This window comes from Cuculus canorus, chromosome Z (genome assembly GCF_017976375.1).
Source record: "Cuculus canorus isolate bCucCan1 chromosome Z, bCucCan1.pri, whole genome shotgun sequence".
NCBI lineage: Eukaryota > Metazoa > Chordata > Aves > Cuculiformes > Cuculidae > Cuculus > Cuculus canorus.
This window is the reverse complement of record NC_071441.1, coordinates 19134644-19155035: the sequence shown is the minus strand read 5'-3', so window position 1 is coordinate 19155035 and position 20392 is coordinate 19134644. Positions and strand designations below refer to the sequence as shown.

The following is a 20392-nucleotide window of genomic DNA, read 5'->3' as shown; positions in this document are numbered from 1 at the left end:
TCAGACAAGGCTCAGCTTGATTGCTTCACTCGGAACAAGTAGATGTATGTTCAAATACCCTTGGTTAGAAAATGTCGGTGTGCACCAGCCCACCATGCTTTTTGTCTGTGAAGCAGTTTTTAGCTGGTAACATCCCTGTGCGTGAGCACCCCTCCTATTCACCAGGCTGCAATTTCTACCTCTTCCCAAAGGTAAAAGTCTGTGCTCAAAGGAACCCAGTTTTTGTGGGTAGAAGATGTGAAAGCAAAATCGATGGAGATGCTCAACAGTGTTTCAGAAAATGATCTGTGGAATAGCTTTGAACGTCTGCAGCATCATATGCAGCTGTGTGTCAGCTCAGAAGGGAACTGTTTTGAAGGTGATTGCGAGTCGATTTTCTTAATTTGTCAAATAAAAAGTTACAAGCTTGATCTCATGGTGATTTTTTGTGTTTGGACCTCATCATTTTGTACAGGATGAAAACCATATCAAGAAAACTTGATATGCTAATACTGATGAAGGAGGAAATTGAGCATCTTTCTATGCTACTAAGTATTGAGCACTTAAGTAGGCCATGCTGGCAAGAACCAGGGCAGACAGCTTTATGTAAGCTGGATAAGCAAAGTGAGAGGAAAGACAGCAAGCTGAAATTGCACAGAAAATGTTGACCTCAGCTGGTTAAATGGCCCATTTTTCCAATATTCAGGTTGAAGTAATAGTGGATAGTTGTAGATTAAATACACTTTTTGTGGTGTGTTTGCCTTGGCTAGCCACCAAGTGCCAACCAACCTCCTCTCATGCTCTCTCCTCAGCAAGCCAGGAGGAGGAAAATAACATGAAAAAAGCTCAAGAAACAGTGAGACTACTCACCAGTTACCATAATAGGCAAAACCAAACTGGTCTTGGGAAAATTAATGTAATTTATGGCAAATTAAAAATAAAGAAGGCTAGCAACAAAGAAAAATAAAACCACCCTCCCCTGCCTCCCCTTTCTTCCCAGACTTGATTTTGCTCTTCTGCCTCCACTTCACAATGGTGCAGAGGGCTCAGTCAGTCCATAATACTTCCTCTCTGCCCCCCTCTTCCTTCTCACATTCTTACCCTGCTCTGCAGGGGGTCCCTCCCATGGGATAGTCTTCCATACCTTGCTCCAATGTGGATCTTCCTCTCGATAAGGTAGTCCTTCAGGAACAGGGTTGCTTGTGTTCCTGTGGGCTGTCGTTCTTGCCAGAAAACTCGCTCCTGTGTGGCCTCGCCATGGGCTGCTGCTTCTTTCAGGGCTCATCCACTTGCTCTGATGTGGGAACCTCCATGGGTTGCAGCATGGAGACCTGTTCTGATGTGCTTCAGGGTGACTTGCAGGGAGACAGCCTGCTTCACTATGGTCTAAACAGATGTAGCTGCTAAACAACAGTAGCACAGAATTAAGAATATTAAGAAAGTACATCAGGCAAAATATGTGTTTGCTTGTACAGATCCACAGGCTGCAAGGGATCTTTGCTCCACCACCTGGAGCACCTCTTCCTGCTCTTCCTTTATGGGCCTGTCTATCTGTGTGACTGTTCCTCTAATTTTCCCCCCTTACTCTACCCTTTTACAGCTCCTGCCCAGCATTTCTTCACACCATGTTAGAGAGGGGAGGCAGCAGCTTTGCTGATGGGCTCAGCTGTGTCCTGGGGTGAAGCTGGCTGTGTCTGACACAGGGGCAGCTCCTGGGCTACCCAGGACACCTCTCTTCAAAACAATAGGAGGATATAACTTTAAAGATGCACTAATTAGGTAATTTTCAACTTTGAAGCTTGATACGTCCACCTTATAGAATAGGCCATAGGGGTACAATCTGGCAAACTAAAACAATCTTCATCAGGGAGGTCGTTCGAGCTTTGCTTCTCTGTGAAAACCCTGAATTCTGGTGATTTACTGTCAATGGCTTGAATGGAGAAATAGTTATTTTCCACAGGGGTTAAGTTCAAGTAAAGTTGAATACATCGTTGTCTTTTAATTACAGGTATAACAGCAGTGAAACTGAAATACAAAATTACCACAGAAGATTTGCATAGAGATAATTACTACTAAAGAAGTACAAACTTCTAATATTTCACAACTAGAAAGATGCAACTGCTAAACAACATAGCACAGTAGCAAGATACTAATATTAAGAATGTTAGTATGTAAGTTAGTGTATATGTTTACTTGCACAGATCCAAAATCTGAACAGCAGAAAGCTGATCAGGTTGGACTTGGCTTACATCACTACTACAGAATCACAGAAAAATAGTAAATTGAAGCACAGTTTTTATTTCTTTTAACATAGATTAAGCAGGTTTTTAATCATAAAAAGCTTTAATTATCCCCTTATAACAATAACGTATCTTGACGTCAGATCACAACAGGCTTGTAGGACATTATCTGTAACCAGTAGCTACAATGCAGACTAAGTTCAATGCTGCGACTCTTGAACTGGAGTTCCTTCCTATAACTTTAGTTATTACTTTCAACTCTTAAATGGAAATTCAAGCTGCATTCACTAAAATCTCCAGCTTTCCAAGCAATGCTCACAATTATTGCACTTGTACTGGTTGTACTGGCTTAGTAAAGCCATTCTAAAGCAACAGTAATATTTGTACATTTTAAAGCACTTGATCATATCTACAAAGGAAATAAAATGATAAAACCACAACTTATTTCAACTTAACTTGTGAATATTCATGTTTTTCAGAGTTTAAATGGATATGCGTTCAGTAACTACACTATAAAAGCAACAGATGATATAACTACCCTATGATGACTAGTTTGGTCCATGTCAGTAATCAAGTGATGTTATAAAAAATAAACTAGTTTATTTTGTATAAAATGAGTAATGTTGCATTTTTGTTCAAATTGCACAGTACAAACAAGCTAATATCTAAATTAATACTGTTACAGGTAGTTATTACATAGGGACAGCAGCTAGAAAAAATAAGTACCTCAAAGCAACAGACTTCTGCAGCCAGCTTTCCATAACATTGTATGAAAGTTAAATGTCTTAGTTACAATTATGCATATTATAAAATGTTTGAAAAATGTTTAAGTATGAGCTGTTAAACTAATTCTCCATAGCAAGAGCATATGATGATTATTTACATTTTAAAAATCCATTTTTTCAGAAAAGAATTTACAGTGAAATAAATAACCTTCAGCAATCCCTTAAACCCAACTACAAGATGTGTAACTGGCAGTAAAAAACAGGTAAGCCACCTTGTGTCACTGTTAGGTCAGTAAAATATGCCTCATCCAGACAGAAGTGCAACTCCGCTTTAATTTTACTAGTAATCTAGAAACATGCACAATACATACTGGTACCTTCAAATATGGTACAACCTTGAGTATTTGTACAAGAGTATTCACAAAAACATACAATATATTTTACAATCCTTTAATATAAAATATCGATATCAAACCAGTCTGAACTGCATTGATCAGACGTTTCTTAGGCAGGCAAGCTGCAAAGGATAAAAGTTTTTAAATTTAATCCCCTCTGTCTTTCAAGCTCAAAAAAAGAGATAAGTAGTTTCTTCAGAACATGTGTTGGTGATGTAAAGGTACTGATGAGCATTAGCTGAACCATTCTCCATATGTATTCAGTGTCTCTCAACATTAAAACCTAAAGCTGCAGTCTGAAGATTGCATAAAAAAACCCTTTGCGTCCTTTTGAAATTATTAGATGAAACTGCTGCTCAGTTATCCCCACAAAAGATTTCAAAGACTAAAGTATTTAAAACAAAAAGAGTTAAAATCCAAAACATGGAAGCATGACTAAGAGCTGGTTTGCTTCCTTTCACACCTGATACTTGGGAAGTTGTTCATCTTCCATTTAAGACACAATACAGTCATAACTGCCTTCTTGGAATGAATCCTCATCCTCTGTTTTAGACTTTTCCTCTTCATGCCTGCTTACGTTGCTGTTGCCAGCATCACTCTGAGGATTAGTGCCGTGGCTAGATGAAGTCCTGCTTTCCTCAGCTCTGGGGTTCGCTTGTTCGGTAACCTTAGAAGTATTCACTGGCTGAAAAGCTTCAGGCTGTACTTGCTCTTCTGCTATTTCGCTTAGTTTCTGAATCTGTGGCTTGATGATATTTAGAAATGGCTTGTACCCAGGGCTAGGAAAGCAATAGTATAGAACACAACGAGTGAATGAAAAAAATAGTACAACCGTCACACATCTAAAAAGCAGCCTTTCTCGGGAGTTGTTTATTATAAATTACTATCCTGTCACAATCCTTCCTGGTTAGAAGCTTTGCTTTCTAGTTTTGTATTTTTTTAAATAGAAGGGAAAAAAGGCAACCATAATCAAACAATAAAAGCTAGGAGTTTGGTTGGTTTTGGTTTGCTTTGTTGTTATTTTTTTCCAGTTAGATCACAACCACATTAAGTGACTGTCCTGAAATTTTCTGCAGAAGTACTTTTAAACACCTGTTTCAGCTAAGCCTGACATAACTCAAAGTTATTCTTTAGTTAACTAATTTGCTACAACTGGAATGAAGGTGAAAAATAACACCTACCAATCTGTAGAAGCCCATTTGTCAACAGCATGTAGGCCATTCTTGATATTCTGACAGATTTCTCCATCAATATCAGAGGATTGCATTATACTGAAAACCTGGTTGATTACTGAAGATTCTCTGAGGATAAGGCCTATGATAATACACCAATCCAGACATCCTGCTTCCATGAAGATATGTAGCAAGTACCTACATGGGAAAAAACAGTCCATTTACCTCTTTTTCCACTCTAAAGACAAAATCCCAATATGAATCTGTAGACAAGTGGTTCTTTCTCCTAACGCCACACACCAGCCTTTTGAAGTTTCAAATGCGAAGATTACGTTACTTACCTCAGCTGGACCTGTGACTTGTGTGGCCCTTTACTAGCCAGTTCTAGAGAGAAATGTTCCAGCTCTGACTGAGTTAAACTAAGGCTGGAGAAGTTTTCATCCACCATGGTCCAGTCACCATCCACCATAGAACTTGTTTCAGTCAGGTCCGTGGCTGAACCAATGCTGCATTCGTCACCTATCAAAAACACCCAGAAACATAAGGGGAAAGAAACTACTTACTTTATTAAGACTCAATTTATGAACTGCTTTGTATAGAAACTGACAAATTACACAGTGTATCACAGCGCGAAGAAGTTACTTCAGGTATATTGTCCATCCCAATTCAGCATTCTTCTTGTCACAGTAAATGGTAGAGTTATTGTTGCAAATAAAAATAATTCTGCAGACTATCAATAAGGGATCCTTAAGGTGTGTTGGCCATCATTGTAAGAGCACAGTGACAGCCTCTTCCATACTACAAACCTAGAATTAAAGTCAGTAGGAAGGGTTGCAGTCTGTCTATAGAAACTGCTTTCTTAACCTTTTAACTTTGTTAAAAATGAAGATGCAATAGCAAGTTCTTTTCTTCTTACAAAACCCTGAAGATTCTGAATGCTTAGGAATGTAAATATTTACTCGTACTAATCACAAAAAGAAGTGTTTCTAATAAAACATGAAGAGTAGATGTAGCCACAGAATTTTCACAGGAACAGAAACAGCAAAGCTCAAACCATTATACGGTAAGTCATGATGGTGCTCGCCCTCCAGAACAGTTTCCGTGTTAAAGTAGATACATGTTTTCTGTGGCAAATGTTTAGAAAGTCACTTTATTAGCTTCTTGCCTATAAATACTACTGCTGGATTAGTTGTGAAATAGAAAAAGAAAAGCAATTTAAAGAAAGCCATAGGAAACAAGAAAACTAAATGGAACTATAACTTCTTCAATAAAGAATGTATCTAACATCTTTCTAAAGAAATTCCAAAAGCACAAAGTCCATGCATTAGAACAATGCCAAGCTGCACAAGAGGCCAACCCATGCAAGAGACAATGACAGAAACCTCAGAACACTTTTCCCTGCCAGACTGTAAAAATACTAAATTTCAAGATGCCACTACAGACAGGAACTTCAGCATATACCAATTTTGTATTCTACATCAGGCACTTAAAGAGAGAAGCAACACAGCAGAGGCATGTGAATACCAAAATACTACTGCATACTTCCAGGTGCATTTTTCCAGTGAGCCGGCAGAAGGAAGAGTGACTAACCTTTACTTAGCAAAGGAGAAAGGAACGCATCTTGCATGTGTGGTCCATGGGATGAAACTGTGTCAATCTCTCTCTGAGGAGAGCTGATAGTGCCAAGCCAGCTGCGACTCCGAGGCGTGTTTGAAACCCCTGTGTCCACTTCCATGTTTACGAAGGTGTCTGCAGATTGAGATTTTAGCAGCTGCTCCCCCATAGCTAAAAAAAAAAACCCACCAAAGAAAAGTCAGATAACCATCAAAAAGGAAACCATAGAAGTTCTCCCTGAGCATTTCAAGAAGCTAAACTTTGTATCTGAAGTCAATATTCTGGTATAGTTTGCCGAGAGAAACTAAAGCAAGGGAATGCAGCAAGTTTATGTATTTCAGGATTTTTTCATCAGCTTTTTATAAGCAGCACTGGCATAAAAGAAATATCAGTTCATAAAGTAGTGCTGCTACTACTAAAAAGAGGAAGACTTGGCAGCTAGAATCAACTCTGCCCTAAGAAGATAAACCAGTGAACTGAGAGATCAATAATACAAAGGAATAATACAAAGTTTACAGTTCTCACCGTTTAGCATAAAGCAAATTTCAAATATTAGGAACATTACTTTTTTAAATATTAAAAAGTTCAAAAAACTCTCATCTAGATAAAATACTATGAATGGTGATTTTAGTAATTTTCTGTAGCAGAATTTACAGAGCAATATCCGTACTCAGCTCAACATCTGCACAAGTGATATCTAGTTCAGTGTACCTGAGAAAGCAAGAAACCTCAACAGAAACAGTAATTTAATCAGACTATGTAAGAGATGCCACCTGTGCTAACCAGAATCCCTTTGAAAAACACACCCTGTGTGAGAAAGCTGTGCAGGTGGCAAGCCTCAGCCTTTTCTTTGCTTGGCGGAGCTGAGGAAGGACAGATTCAGACTGATGGGTGTAGGACTGCAGGAGAAAAACCTAGTCCAAATCAACTCAGTTGTTACAGCACCTGTCTTGTACTTTCCATTTTTGAAAGGTGAATTAATGGATGAAGCCGGTATGACTGGAAATGGCCAGAGGAAATCCTTGTGTAGCTTTTTCAAAGCGAACACAAAATCTTCCACGCGGGCAGCTCTGGCTCGCTCCTTGCACAGCCACCCAATCAGCTCAAAGCCTAACTGTGCAGCAAAGCAGCCAAGGTCTTTCAGCTTGATTTCTTCTAATAGACGCCGAGCATGCCGCCAGAGCATCATGTCAATGTACATGTTCTCTGCACAGTCACTGTCTTTACTCCACCTACAGACAGACCAGAGAACAAAGACATTAAGACTGATAAAATGGAATCAAAGTCTGTTGGCCACAACCACAGTACATCAATTGACCACAGTAGAAGTGGAAGCTTTCTATATACCAACAAAAGCAGTTTCCACCACTCCTTGGTATTTACGTTCCCTAAAAGATCCCACTGTCTCAGCAGATAAGTGAAAAAAGCAGCACTGTCCACAGAATATTAAAACCACTGGCAATGCAGAATGACAATGCAGAAAAAGAGTAAATAAGGACAGATAAAATGCAGAGGCCACTGCAAAGCGACTTCTGAAAAATAAGTTTAGAGAACGAGCCAAGTATTAGTGTAGGACTCTTCCTATCATAACTCTTAAGATAGTACTCTCTATGAAAAACTAATAAATAAAAGCATTTGAATTTGTACTAAGATTGTTTTGAAGGTCATATAGGGGAAAAGAGCCAAAACAAAGATAATTATGAATCCCAGGTCATTAAGTTCATTAAGTTCAGTGCTGCTTCTGAACTTAAATACCAATCGATAAATTCCGTATACAGCAGTTTAAGAGGGGTTCACCCCAAGGTGTAAAAGGCTCTATTTATGGCTTGGGAAGACACTACTAGATCAATGTGCACAGTATCACAGTATAGTAAGATACTGCAGTACTGTGAGCTGTTCAAGACATGTTTCAGCAAAACAGATATTTCAAATACAGCATACAGCCTCCCTAGCCTTGTAAATTACTACATATGCATCCAGTGGATTGAGAAGTTTTTGGTCAGCAATACCCATCGTAAGCCTCTCTTGTCTATATACACAGACTTGCATGTGTGAGGAGTATATTCTCGCAAGAATGCAAGAGAGGCACACACATTACAAGAGTCAGTAAAACAGAGGCAAAAAAAGGCAGAAGGATGTGGAGGGAGACTATGACAAATCTAACTTCATCATATAATGTACTTCTATAAAATTCAATTGGTAAGAGAATTTGTAGAGTACCTGACAAAGTGGGGAAGGAGAGGACATTACTACCAATTACCTTTTTCCAGATGGTCCAGAGGGCATACTCAGTGTTTTTGTCAAGTTAAATTTGCTATGGAGATTCTCTGCTGACTGCGATAAACTAATGCTGCGATGTCTGAAGAACTCAAAGCCACTACTTGAACTAGGTTCCTAAAACAAGAAAACCCAAACATACAGTCAAAGCAGAAACATGCTCTATAATAACAAGATTAATCATACAAGGTTTCATGCACAGTAATTACTATTTTCATCACAAACCTGAGTTGTTGGTGTAGCTGGAGGTGTCTCTGTTTCTCCAGATCCAATGGCTTTAAGAAATCTGATCATATGACGACAAAGATCCCACTTTCCCTGCTCTAAGGCAGTATTAAATAGGAGAGTAGCATGTTGTCTGCTAACTGCTGGGACTTCCATATTCTGCAAGTAACAAAGCATAATTAAGTTATTTGCTTTTTGTCCAAGCAACCAAAGTCCTACTAAGTCAATCTACACCATGTCATGTTCAAATATACCAGAGATCAGAAGAGCCAAATTTCATGCTATTATTATCCTTTACATAACAGCATGCTAACTACTTACACTGCATGATATTCCCCCCTTCTGTAACTGGACATAACCTCAACAGAAAACTGTTAAATTAAAAATTTGTTTAACATGCTCAGCTTCGGTATGACAATAATTTTCAAATACTACAACTTTAATAAATATCACCTGTCCTGCAACTTACGGGGTCCCATTACCTGTAGGATAATAAGGTAAGAGGCAGCTGTGTCCAAGTCCTGGGCCATTAAGCACTCTTCAAATAAGTCCTTTGGGTTTCCAACAGCAGCAAAAAGGTAATTCCACAGGGCATATTCTGTCTTCCTAGCACAATGAACAACTGTTTGTAGGAAGAGGGGGAACTCTGTAATGAACTTCGCCACAGTGGGAAGCAGAGGGTCGGGAATGGGTTCCCGCGAGGTAGCTTCTTCTTCCAGCACTTCATGAAGCATCAGTTCTAGTACGTGAGGAAAGTATGGTAATGTGGCACAGGAGTGGGCTAAAAGCAAGGCTTGTTCACCAAGGTTCCTAACCAAGAGCTGGCGCAAAATGTGATGGAGGTAGATCTGAGAGGTTCTCTCAACAATGGAGAAAGGAAAGAGAACCTCTAAGTGTTCTCTAGCACTGGTTTGAGTATATAAACAGTCATAGAGCACAGTGTCATTAACAGCACCAAGAACCAAGGCATCTTCAAACAAAACAGCCAATGGGTATATGTTGATGTGGAAAGGCAGCATGATCCGTCTTGAAAGAAAGGAATGTGGTTTTCGATGATCTCTGGGAAACAGGGGAAGCCAGACTTTCATACCTGCCCCACCACAGCTGAGCCACAGAGCCTCCAATAAGTGGCGTTTCTGTTTGTTGATCCTGCAAGTAGTCCATACATTTTCAACAGACTGGGCTAAGACAACTGGAGCACAAAAAGGCAGCTATTTAAAAAAAAAAAGAAAGAAAACAAATCACCAGATTCCTTATTACTTTTTTTATAACCTTCATCATAATAAGACTTTTTTCAGCTAAGAACTACTTTCTTCAAAACATGTTATTCTAACAAAGATGAAACAAATCTGCTTATCCCCTAGCACCTGGGAAAACACTACTTATTACTTACAGTTACTCAAAAGACATTTCTTTCATTTTTTTAGCCTCTCTATACTTAGGAAACCAGAGGGGTAAGAATAGGGAGGAAAATAAACACCTGCTTCTTCAATCAGCCCAAGAATCAAAATTAGAACTGACAGAACTACTACAAACACTAAATTCTTTAGCATTTGACTGAGCTGCAAACAACTCTTCATCTAAACTTTTCAGATTTCACTCTTCCAAAGTGCTTGATTCATGCAGAATTGTTTTTCATCAGCACAGAAAAACTAAAAAGTTCAGTCACTGATTTCTGTTATTGCTGTTTTCAGGAACTTTGTAAACATACTCCACAAAATAAGATAGTGTTCCATAAACATACAGAACAGTTTTCAATATACCGGAGATTCGCTGTTATTAGAACACAAATTTTGCACAGGACCTTTATGCTTAAAACTTGTATCTTTCACTGCAATACAAGTAGTAAACAGATATTCACACAATTTAGTAGTAACCTTTCACAGATTCTTCACAGAGAAAAAAAAGAGTCCCAGGAGTAGTCCCAGACTTCCAGCTAAAAACTCAGCCTGCAAGTCTAGACACTGCCTTCATCATAGACCTCTTTATGCCTGGACCAATCCCTTCCACAACTTCTTCAGCCAGTGACAAAATCTTTGAAGCCACATACAATAATTCACATATATTTACTCACATGCTTTCTTTGATTAGGATTACTATCCTTATCTCGTATCTGAGGTCCAGATCGATCCCTTTGCAACATGATGAGCTGTCCTGCCAAGTTTAGCATAATACTTTCAGCCTCACAAGCCTAAGGGTAGAAGAGTATCGTGCAAATTATTTAAGCTTTTTGAATGCATCATTTTACCCACAAGCACAGTACAAACCCAGAATCAAAACAGTAAATTTACTGCACTGCCATACAGAGATGACGAACAACTAAATTCAGTGCCGAAGGACTCAGAAAAATAAAGCAGAACTGAGTACCTACAGATGGATTAATTTATGTATTTCTTGTGAAAAGGGGTGAATATGGAAAGGGTTTGGGTTCACTAAACTCATTCCACATGTTTATCTGATGTGGACGTTTTCAAACTGTGCCTGCTGGCAGGGGCAAGATACCAATATTTTAAGAAAAATAAAGCTTTACATTCTAATCATTATCACCACGATATGACTGGCAGTATCTGACTGCAAAGACAGTGGTACACACAAGCTAAAAAGAGTTGACCCCAAAAACGTTTAGCCAGACTTGTAGAGCTGCTTGAACTTTTAAGAAGCTGCAGTTAGTGAAAAATACTTCTAGTTAGGTATAGTTAGAAAGTAAGGTATTCTTTCCAGAGATTTATTTCGGAGTATCTTCATTTTAATTTTAAACCAAGTCACAGGAGCGAATACCATGCTGTGCATGAAGTTCAGTTTTAAAATACATGGGCAGAAGGCCTGTATGGTAAAGTTTGCAGCATTGAGGGTTAAGGTCACCAGTAGCTTATAACATTGAAACAGCGGACACGCTCTGTCAGGTCAGACACATTGCTTTGCCTACGGAACAGTGTTATATTCAGCACTAACATTAATATGTTCTTTTGATCAGGAGGATTGGCAAAGTTTGAGGACATAGGCTCTTAGTTAAAAAGAAAAGAGATAATATTTGCTCAGTCTGAAGCAAGTTTAAATCTTACTAGAGCTCTAAAGTGTTACTGTAACTTTTTCTCAAGAAATTAGGAAAGACCATAGGTCAAGTAGTTCAGAAACAACAACACTGTCTCAACAGCAAGATGGACTAGAACACCAAAAGCCTCTTGCCTTTTACGCACGTGCAGTATTGTGGGACACTAAATTAGAATGAACTGAAGTTGTGGGACACTAAATTAGAATGAACTGAAGGTAGCAAACACAAACCTTCAGACTTCAAATCTGTGCCACCGCTTTCGTATCTGCCAGTGGCTTTGGTATATGGAGAAAAACATGCACTTTCACATGTCTACAGGCCTGCCTCAGAGACAACGCAACTTCCCAACTAGTTCAAGATGGCAGCTCTGATGAGAAAGCATGCTTCATACTGCAGCTACTTAAAACAGTTAAGCTTAGTTTGTTTACACAAGAAACAACGAAAATCCGAGTCCTTTTTCCACCGTGCTTTCAGTGACCAGAAGGGTTTCTTAGAGCTGACAGGGCTTCACCTTCACATCTGCATCTTCTTTCACTTTTGGATCATCTCCTGATATAATTAGTAGGAGAGATTGTCTTGCTTTATTTTAGTGTAGTAGAAGACTGACTAGAAGTAACACATGTCATCTTTTCCTTCTTTCTGTTTATTCAGATATTAGGAAATATTACCTCACTGAAAGTGTTGTCAAGCCCAGGGAAGTGACTAAGGTGCCGTCCCTGGAAATATTTGTAAGACACGTAGGTGTGGCACTTAGGGATATGGTTTAGTGGGGGACTTGGCAGTGTTAGGTTTACCATTGGATTCAATGATCTTAAAGGTCTCTTCCAAACTGAACGATTCTGTGATTCTTTGAGTAAAAGACCTGCTGCTGGAAGAAAGGCACTTCCTAATGCCATGGACTGTGGTGGTGTTCAGGTTTAATGCACAATTAACACCCTTGACAAACACACCCTTGACATAGCTAAGTTTAATTTGTCTTCCAAGATTTGGCTCCAAACTTAACAAGATGACAAGGAAGCATAGGAAATAAAAGTAAGAGTTTGGAGCTTATGTCCTCTGCCTCCCCCATTCACACATAAAATGTCTATGTAACAAGCCTTAGATAATAACACACATTCTGTATTATAACACATAGAAGAGCCACTGACTTACGATTCATTTATCAGACAGGTAATCTCTGAGGGCTAAGCTAACAAATGCAGGCACTGATTCTTTTAAATTTTGAGCACTATAAGCCTGTTACCTGCTGAGGCATCTTTAAGGTGATACCAGTCTCTGTCCTCACCGATGTCAATGTAACAGACACTACAAGGAAAGGATGAGGGATGTACCGAGACATGGACACTTCTTGAAGAACTTGAATAGTGGCAGTAGGGTTAAGACTGAAAGGAAAGATGACAATGTTTAGCAATTTTAAAATAGTAACATAAAATTAATATCTTGAAGTAAGCCTAGTGAAAATAAGTAATTTAATCTCAGCAGTTTACTCTATGGACCAAAATTACTTACTTTCCTTTGACAGGCCCACATATCTACTCTACATAAAGTTACCAGATAGACCTAAGCTGGGCTACTTTATCTTGATAGTTTTGGAGAATACAGCTATGGACAGAAGTGGGCAGAGTTGGTAGAAGACAACATCAGATACTTCAGAATAAAGTTTATTCTATCCACTTTTCAATAAGGCAATTCCAGGGTTTGGATTTTGTTGGAATTTTCTTTGAAAAGAATTGAAAATATTTTCCTCTAAAGCAGATCAACAGCTTGCTTTCTGCTGAAAAAAATACAGGTTCTTCCCTGCTGAAACCAAGATACCATAACTGTACGAAAAAAAATCACCTGATTAGGCACTTCAAAAACTATCTGGGAATCTTTATCTCCTCCTTATGTTTACTAATCTTAACTATCTGAAAGTATCTGGCTCTTATGTGGCTACTTATTTTTCACCAAAATAACTCCCCGCAACCACACCACAGACCAATCTTTTTCTCTCTTCAGTTCTGCTACTCCGCCACCACCTCCACCAATACCTGCTTCTAATGTTAGGAACACTTTTTATTATAAATATTCAAATAAGTGGGTGCCTTTTAGTACCTCTTTTTTCTACTTACATCCAGGTTCAAGATCCTATGAGCTAGAACATTTGTACAGACAGCTGGAAGCGTGCATACTTCAGTCACCACCTAACTTGTGTACCTGCATGCATGCGAGTGTCAACACTCATGGACCATCACTTGTGGCTACAGATAACACCTACCCTTCTGTATTTGAAAAAGCTGACCCCACAAGTCATCAAACAAGTTTATATTATCCTAAGAATTTACTCAGACTGAGAACAGATTTACAAGTACATATCAAGAAAAGCATTTAAATACTGATACTCACCCTTCAGGCCTTCTCTGAATACTGTAAAGGCAAATAGAACAATCTGCTCTGAACAATATCACGATGTCCCGGAAGACACTCAGGAGCAACGTGTCTGCTTGCACTTTGGTGATGTGTGCAAATGCATTGTCAAGATTAGACGTTCGCAGGTAGATTCTCAGCTACAAGGGAAAAGGAGTAGTTTGAACACAGCTCCTCCTGATTACCAACAAGCTAAAAGTAATTCCATGTCATTATTATCTTTTTTTTTGTGGAATGGATGTCAGGGATTTCTACACTACTGGGTTTTTGTTTCATTAAACATTTTATCCATTGCATTATATTATTGTGTCCAAAGCAGGTAAAGAGCAGTACAGCCAAATCTGAACTACTGAACAACAAACAAAACAAAGGACTTTTATTGATTAGTTTTAAGAAGCAAAGAGTAAGTAAAACTCTTCTGCCCACTTTATTAAAAAACTTACAAAAGTGTCCCAAAATACCATAATGAGATATTACCAGACAGGCTTCATGCTAACATGCAAAAATGTCACATAGTTTCCAGAACAGTAAGTAGATTCATGGTAACCAGCAGAAAATAGTTTTTAATAGCAATAATATACTTCTCTGCAAAGTATTACTTACATATTAATAAAGAATTTCTGAACATGACCAAAATCCACCTATGTATCGAACCTTTTGAATTTATAATACTACTGTGTAACAGATCAGTTATTCTAAAGATTGTTTATTTACTTTGAAAAATATCTCACCTCTTCCTGATGATCATTTAAATTATAACATGCAAGAACAATGAAGTCATTCCACCATGCTAAGCCCCCCGTCACCATCATATTTTGCTCCTGAAAAAAAAAACCAAGAAATTATATACATACATATACACTTACACTTGCATACATCTACACACATACACCTAAATTCTATCAATAATTACCAAAAATCATGCATAATCTCTTATAACCCTTACAGATATTGGCAAGACAATTTAAGCCAAGACAATATGAAGTTGTTGCTGTTTAAAAAAGTCAAAGTACTAAAGAACAATATGTGGAGGACAAAACACCGCTCCACAGTGTCTTATGCTGCTGGCACCCCTGAACTCTCTCAAATTAGCTTTCTGTTCCTGGCCAGAATTTACACGCTTGGCACCCAAAGCTACATTTCACACAGACTCTCAGACAAGACATATGGGATTAAGTGTCTGACTACAGTCACTCAGATTTAGAAACCTTTTAATAATCAGACAGAAATTACTGTGCCAAAGCCACAAGGTAAGAGTTGCAGCCATTTTATGAAAAACACTTGCAAAATCAGCAGCCCTAATCCCACGCGTACAGGTTATTTGAAAAAAAATATTTTTTTTTAATTTTCCCTAGAGTCATATTCCAACAAATACAACTCCCCAGTACACCTGAATAAAGTACCATAACCCCTCACCTGGGTAATGTTTCCAAACAGCTTCCATTTTTTGGTGAGTAAAGAATAATGTGCAAAACCAAACTTGCCAACAACAGCTACATTCTGTCCGAGCTTGTCAATAGCTGAAAACTGCTCAAAGAGAAAAAATCCAGACCTTCAGGAACTTACTTAAATGATATATCCTGTGCAAGTACATCCCTACAAGGCAATAGAATGTCAAGAGCCTAAAGTTGTAAAGCATCTTCATGTTTTCTACTTTACTGCCCAAAACATATTCTTCTTTCAGTAATTTAAAACAATGATTTCAAGCTCCTGAGCTCATTCAACACTAAGAGACAGTTAAAAAAAAACACTGTATTTTTAAAGAAGTGAAAACATTTCTTAAAACAACTCACCCTTATAGGCCAGTTGCTCTCTAAATACGTACTATGAATCTAAAAAAAAAAAGAGAGAGAAACAAACAAACTTACAGAACTATACTAAGCACCATTAAAGTAGTATAATGCTTTAAGGAATTTGTATAATGTCCATGTTTTTCCAAAACACTAGCTTGAAGGTTTTTAATGTTGGGATTTCTTTTTTAAATACAATTGCCTTTTTCCTCCCCAAGAGAGTTACTGAAGCTTAACTCCTAGCCTGTTTTTAGTACAAGAAATATAGGAATGCATTAATGACATAACCAGCTAATATTACACTACACGCTAATAGTTAAAATTTGCTCTTCTCCTTCCGTAGGTACTTCTCCTCCACCAGAACCTTTCATGGGACCATACAAGTTTTAATAAACACAATATTCAGGAACACATTTCAGTGTTGGGATAAAATTTCTTATCTTATTAGAAATACACTACAGCACATCCAAAAGTCTTGTTATGAGAGCACTTGACTGGCATACGTCAAATTAAATCTTGATCTTGGGTTATGTCACATGGGCTGATGCAAATCCAGGTTCAAATGCCAGTCCTTGGTCTGACACACGGAAGTAAGTGTCCTCATTACCTAGCTAGCAGGTGTTTCCATGGGTATATCGCTCCTTACAGTAATACCAATTACGTTAATTTTACTCCCACACATAATAGGGATTTACTCCTCCTACACCAGTTTCAGAAGACAGAAGAGCTACCTGGTCAGCTAAGTGGAAATTCAACAGTATCTATAAGCCAACATAAATGTCAAGAGTCAAATCCTGTTTAATAATACCATTTCATGCAGTATGTGAAAAATAACATCTTGAGGACTTTTACAAAAAAATATCTACAAATTCAAGCATGGTAGAAGAAATGCTAAAATTAGAGATTAAAAGTTACTTAATTTTTCCCTCTGTATTACAGAGAAAGTAGAATCTGTGCCTTTACTACCCCTGGAAATAATTTCTCTACCACAAGCTTGATATTGTGAAGTTTCAATTACATGCTTAAGCAGATGCCATCAAGAATGCTTGAAAATACAGCCAAAGTCAGAAGGCTGTACTCATCAGTTGAATATACTTAAAGCCATTTGGCAATAAAAAACCTTTACCAGGGGAAACCCCAGAGGCCATAAAAAGACAATGACCCCATACCAGAGGAAAAGGATATGGCAAAGAATGACAAAATCAGCTGCAAATTCCAGTCCTATACACTCTTGCAAGCACAGAGCACATGGACAACCAGTAACAATTACCTGTACAACATGCCAATGCCTGTGTCCTAGTAAAGTGCTTAAACCCTGAGAATCTAAACTGCCATCTGAAAATGGGCCTCTTTCCCTGGTAGGCTTATGTTCAGAGTGTGATGTATTTCTGGGGCTCTGAGCCTGTGTTGCATCTCCACAGTTCAAATACAAGCGGTCTTCTCCTTGAAGGAGGACTTGTTCCTGGTTACTCTACATTAAAAACAAAACAAAAAGCAAACTTGAACTCTATGTTCAGAAAACAAAGGAAAATTCATGATCAAGATATTAAAAGCTTATACGTAAATGATATTTTTTAAAAAAGAATTAAGGCAGTTCTTAGTTTTTGTATCACTATGTACTAGTCTGTTTGATGTTACAGTATTGCATAACAATATTTTCAAAGTACCATTTTAAAGTCTCCATGATAGAAAAGGAAGACCAATCTAATGGCTGCACAATAAATTTAAAACTTGTTAAGAGAATATCTCAGAGGTCACCTGAAAACTGGAAATACGCTCTAAAATAAGGATATTTATCAAGGAAAAGCTTACCATACAAGGATTAACAGTGAGTGCACTCTTGATGAAATGAAACTGCAGAATACCAAACTGGCGAGCTTCATTATTTGCATCTCTTTCAGGTTTCAGGTTTGAAGCAGAATTCCCATCAATAACCCACAGATGATACCCTTCTGATCCCCAGGTCTGAATGTAAAAACAATAACAATAACAACAACCCCAAACCAATACTATTTATTCTCAGTAAATAAGAAACTTACTGTAACTGCTCTAGTGATAGACATGAGCCTAGTAAACAAACACACAGTTTGATGTTTTAAAAATGTATCATCACAAGAATAAATAACCCACAGCAATAAAACCCACAAAGAACACCCAGAATCTAGCTTAAATTATTTTCCTTTAAAAGCATTGATTAAATGAAAAGTAACTATGTAAGACATCCACATCAGTAATGAAGACTGTCTAGTCTGCAGCTTAAAGCAACTAACAAAAAAGCCACAAACCGAATCAGGTGTGAAAAAATTATGATTCCCAAAATTACATCAGTTGTTGTTCGTTAAATTCAATGGTATCAGAATTTCAGTCTGTAGGGTTTTTTAAGGCACATTGTACTGTCCTTGCAAATACATACACTAACTTGGGGTGCATGCTTAAAATTGCCACTCTTCATAGCAACTAGGCTATACAGAATAAAATCACGTTTTAGAAGCATGGTACCAAACTCAACATGATTTGTAAAACTGGATTTGAAGACTGTATTTGATATTTATCAACATCTACTGATTTGACACACTACCAGGATTTCATGTTAATTAGTTTGTGTTACAACAACAGTAGCTGAGCTTCTCTTAAATTTATATTCTGAGTTATGCTACTTCAACAGCTAAAGGTAATCTAGTAATTTTAGGGAAAAAAGTTTACAATTACCATCAGTTTGCATCTCTTTGTACTATGAAATACAGCACGGGATTAAAAAGATGAGATTAAGGAAAAACAAGTGTTCCTGATCAGGCAAACACATGAAGAATAAAAAAAAAAATAGTCTCTCCTCTTTTCCCTCTTTCTTCAATATAACATTGATGTTAGGAAGCGTAGTAAAGGCATCTTACACTTCAAAAGCAATAAAGCTAAAGAAAGTCCATTTGATTTTCTGAAAAATCTATTTTACTAAAAATAATTGAGAAAATGATAAGCAATTCTATTACAGTATTTTTATGTTTGTGTTTACCATAGAACTGATCTTTAGAGGGTCCTTTTTGGCACCATCAGACTGATACCTTGAAAAGGGAACAGAAATAGTTTGAATTTAAAAATAACTTCATCAAAATAAGAAATTAGTTTTCTTATCTTTGTATTGTTATACGGTTCTACAGTGAACGTCACCTCAAACTACAAAGCCTGTTTGATCCATGATACTGCCTAAAAGGTCAGCTGCCAGATGTCTAGCATAAGCGGTCTAAAGTGTGATTTCTGGATGTTAGCACACTTTCAGCAAATATACACTGGCACTGAGGGAATTTTAATATTTCAGTACTTGTGAAAACGTGCCTTAAGCATAATTTGTATTTATGGCCCAAACAACCTCTACAAAAAGAAAATAATTCATTTATTTAAATATAAATTTCATTTATATTTAAACTATCCTTTCCAAAATATTATTCAATAATTCCAATGTATAAGGAAAAATATCTTAAAGAGCTAATTAAGTGATCTGATTTCAAACTAAATGCTTTTCATTAGAAAAAGTTTCTAATAAAACATTTTACAATTTTATTAAAGATACTCACGCAAAATCACCTCCTAAAGTACAGATAAGCTGAGCACCAAAAACACTCCACAAGGACAAGCCTCCACATTCCCAGGTCACCATCACAACACAGCTATCAGGTGACCATCTGATTAGTTTAACAGGTCCTGTTTTATTCCAAATATCTGTTTAAAACCAGACAATAAAATAGCATAAGAAAAACATCAAATGCCCTTCAACAGCTTCCACCACGAGACTAGAAGAAAAAGTATATGAAAAAAGTATTTTATTTTTCTGATCATTTCTTTGTTTCATTCATCAAACTGAACATCTGAAAATGAATAAGCAGCAAATGAAGAATTCATATTTTCTTTCCAATACATGTTTGGTCTTGTAGGAAACTAAGATTACATGAAAACAGGCCAGAAATACACGATGCTATAACACAACTACAGACCTGCAATTCGTTGAAATGATTTGTAGGACAAAAGATAATTTTATAATCAACCTTGAAACCTCTTCCTTCGGCATTTAGCACAACCGTAAAATTATTGTTTTTTATTTTTCTTGTTGTTGTTGACAGCTAACAGGCACATATATTTTCAGTTGAGACCACAATTTACTGACTTCATACGTTCTTCATTCTCAAGCGCACAATACTCATTACTACTACATGAAAAATTCCACTGAAGTTTTGTTCCCTGCAGTTCAGGCAGGATGCTGGATTACTCAATTTTTTTATGTACCCCAAATAAAACAGTTGTTTCAAATTAATTCACACCTCTATTATATTGACTGTTAGTTTTGACAATAATCTCCCATTTTCTCAGATAAGTAATGGAAAAATAACCTCAAGAATACACGTGGGAACTACTAGGATCTGCAGCATTTAAACAGAACAACCAGAAGCAGCGCTGCCCATGAACCACTAATGCAGATTCGGATTTAGTAAAAAAAAACCTACAACCCAGACCCTCACATATGAAAC

General features: G+C 37.5%; 1 protein-coding gene across 2 annotated transcripts in view; it reads right to left on the bottom strand.

Moving 5' to 3' along the window:
* Nucleotides 1-95: 95 nt before the first annotated feature.
* Nucleotides 96-20392, bottom strand: part of RIC1 (RIC1 homolog, RAB6A GEF complex partner 1) — a 50835-nt gene continuing 30538 nt past the window's right edge. For both annotated transcript variants that reach the window (XM_009571616.2, XM_054054042.1), the window contains exons 9-26: nucleotides 19445-19589; nucleotides 18886-18934; nucleotides 17688-17840; nucleotides 17146-17346; nucleotides 15879-15917; nucleotides 15502-15612; nucleotides 14817-14906; nucleotides 14065-14225; nucleotides 12923-13061; nucleotides 10702-10818; nucleotides 9110-9838; nucleotides 8628-8786; nucleotides 8386-8519; nucleotides 7071-7357; nucleotides 6102-6296; nucleotides 4853-5030; nucleotides 4521-4709; nucleotides 96-4118 (exon numbers count right to left, since the gene is read on the bottom strand). In XM_009571616.2, the coding sequence (XP_009569911.2) occupies nucleotides 3833-4118; nucleotides 4521-4709; nucleotides 4853-5030; nucleotides 6102-6296; nucleotides 7071-7357; nucleotides 8386-8519; nucleotides 8628-8786; nucleotides 9110-9838; nucleotides 10702-10818; nucleotides 12923-13061; nucleotides 14065-14225; nucleotides 14817-14906; nucleotides 15502-15612; nucleotides 15879-15917; nucleotides 17146-17346; nucleotides 17688-17840; nucleotides 18886-18934; nucleotides 19445-19589 (3362 nt within the window). In that variant the 3' untranslated portion in view covers nucleotides 96-3832. The remainder of the gene's footprint in view (nucleotides 4119-4520; nucleotides 4710-4852; nucleotides 5031-6101; nucleotides 6297-7070; nucleotides 7358-8385; nucleotides 8520-8627; nucleotides 8787-9109; nucleotides 9839-10701; nucleotides 10819-12922; nucleotides 13062-14064; nucleotides 14226-14816; nucleotides 14907-15501; nucleotides 15613-15878; nucleotides 15918-17145; nucleotides 17347-17687; nucleotides 17841-18885; nucleotides 18935-19444; nucleotides 19590-20392) is intronic.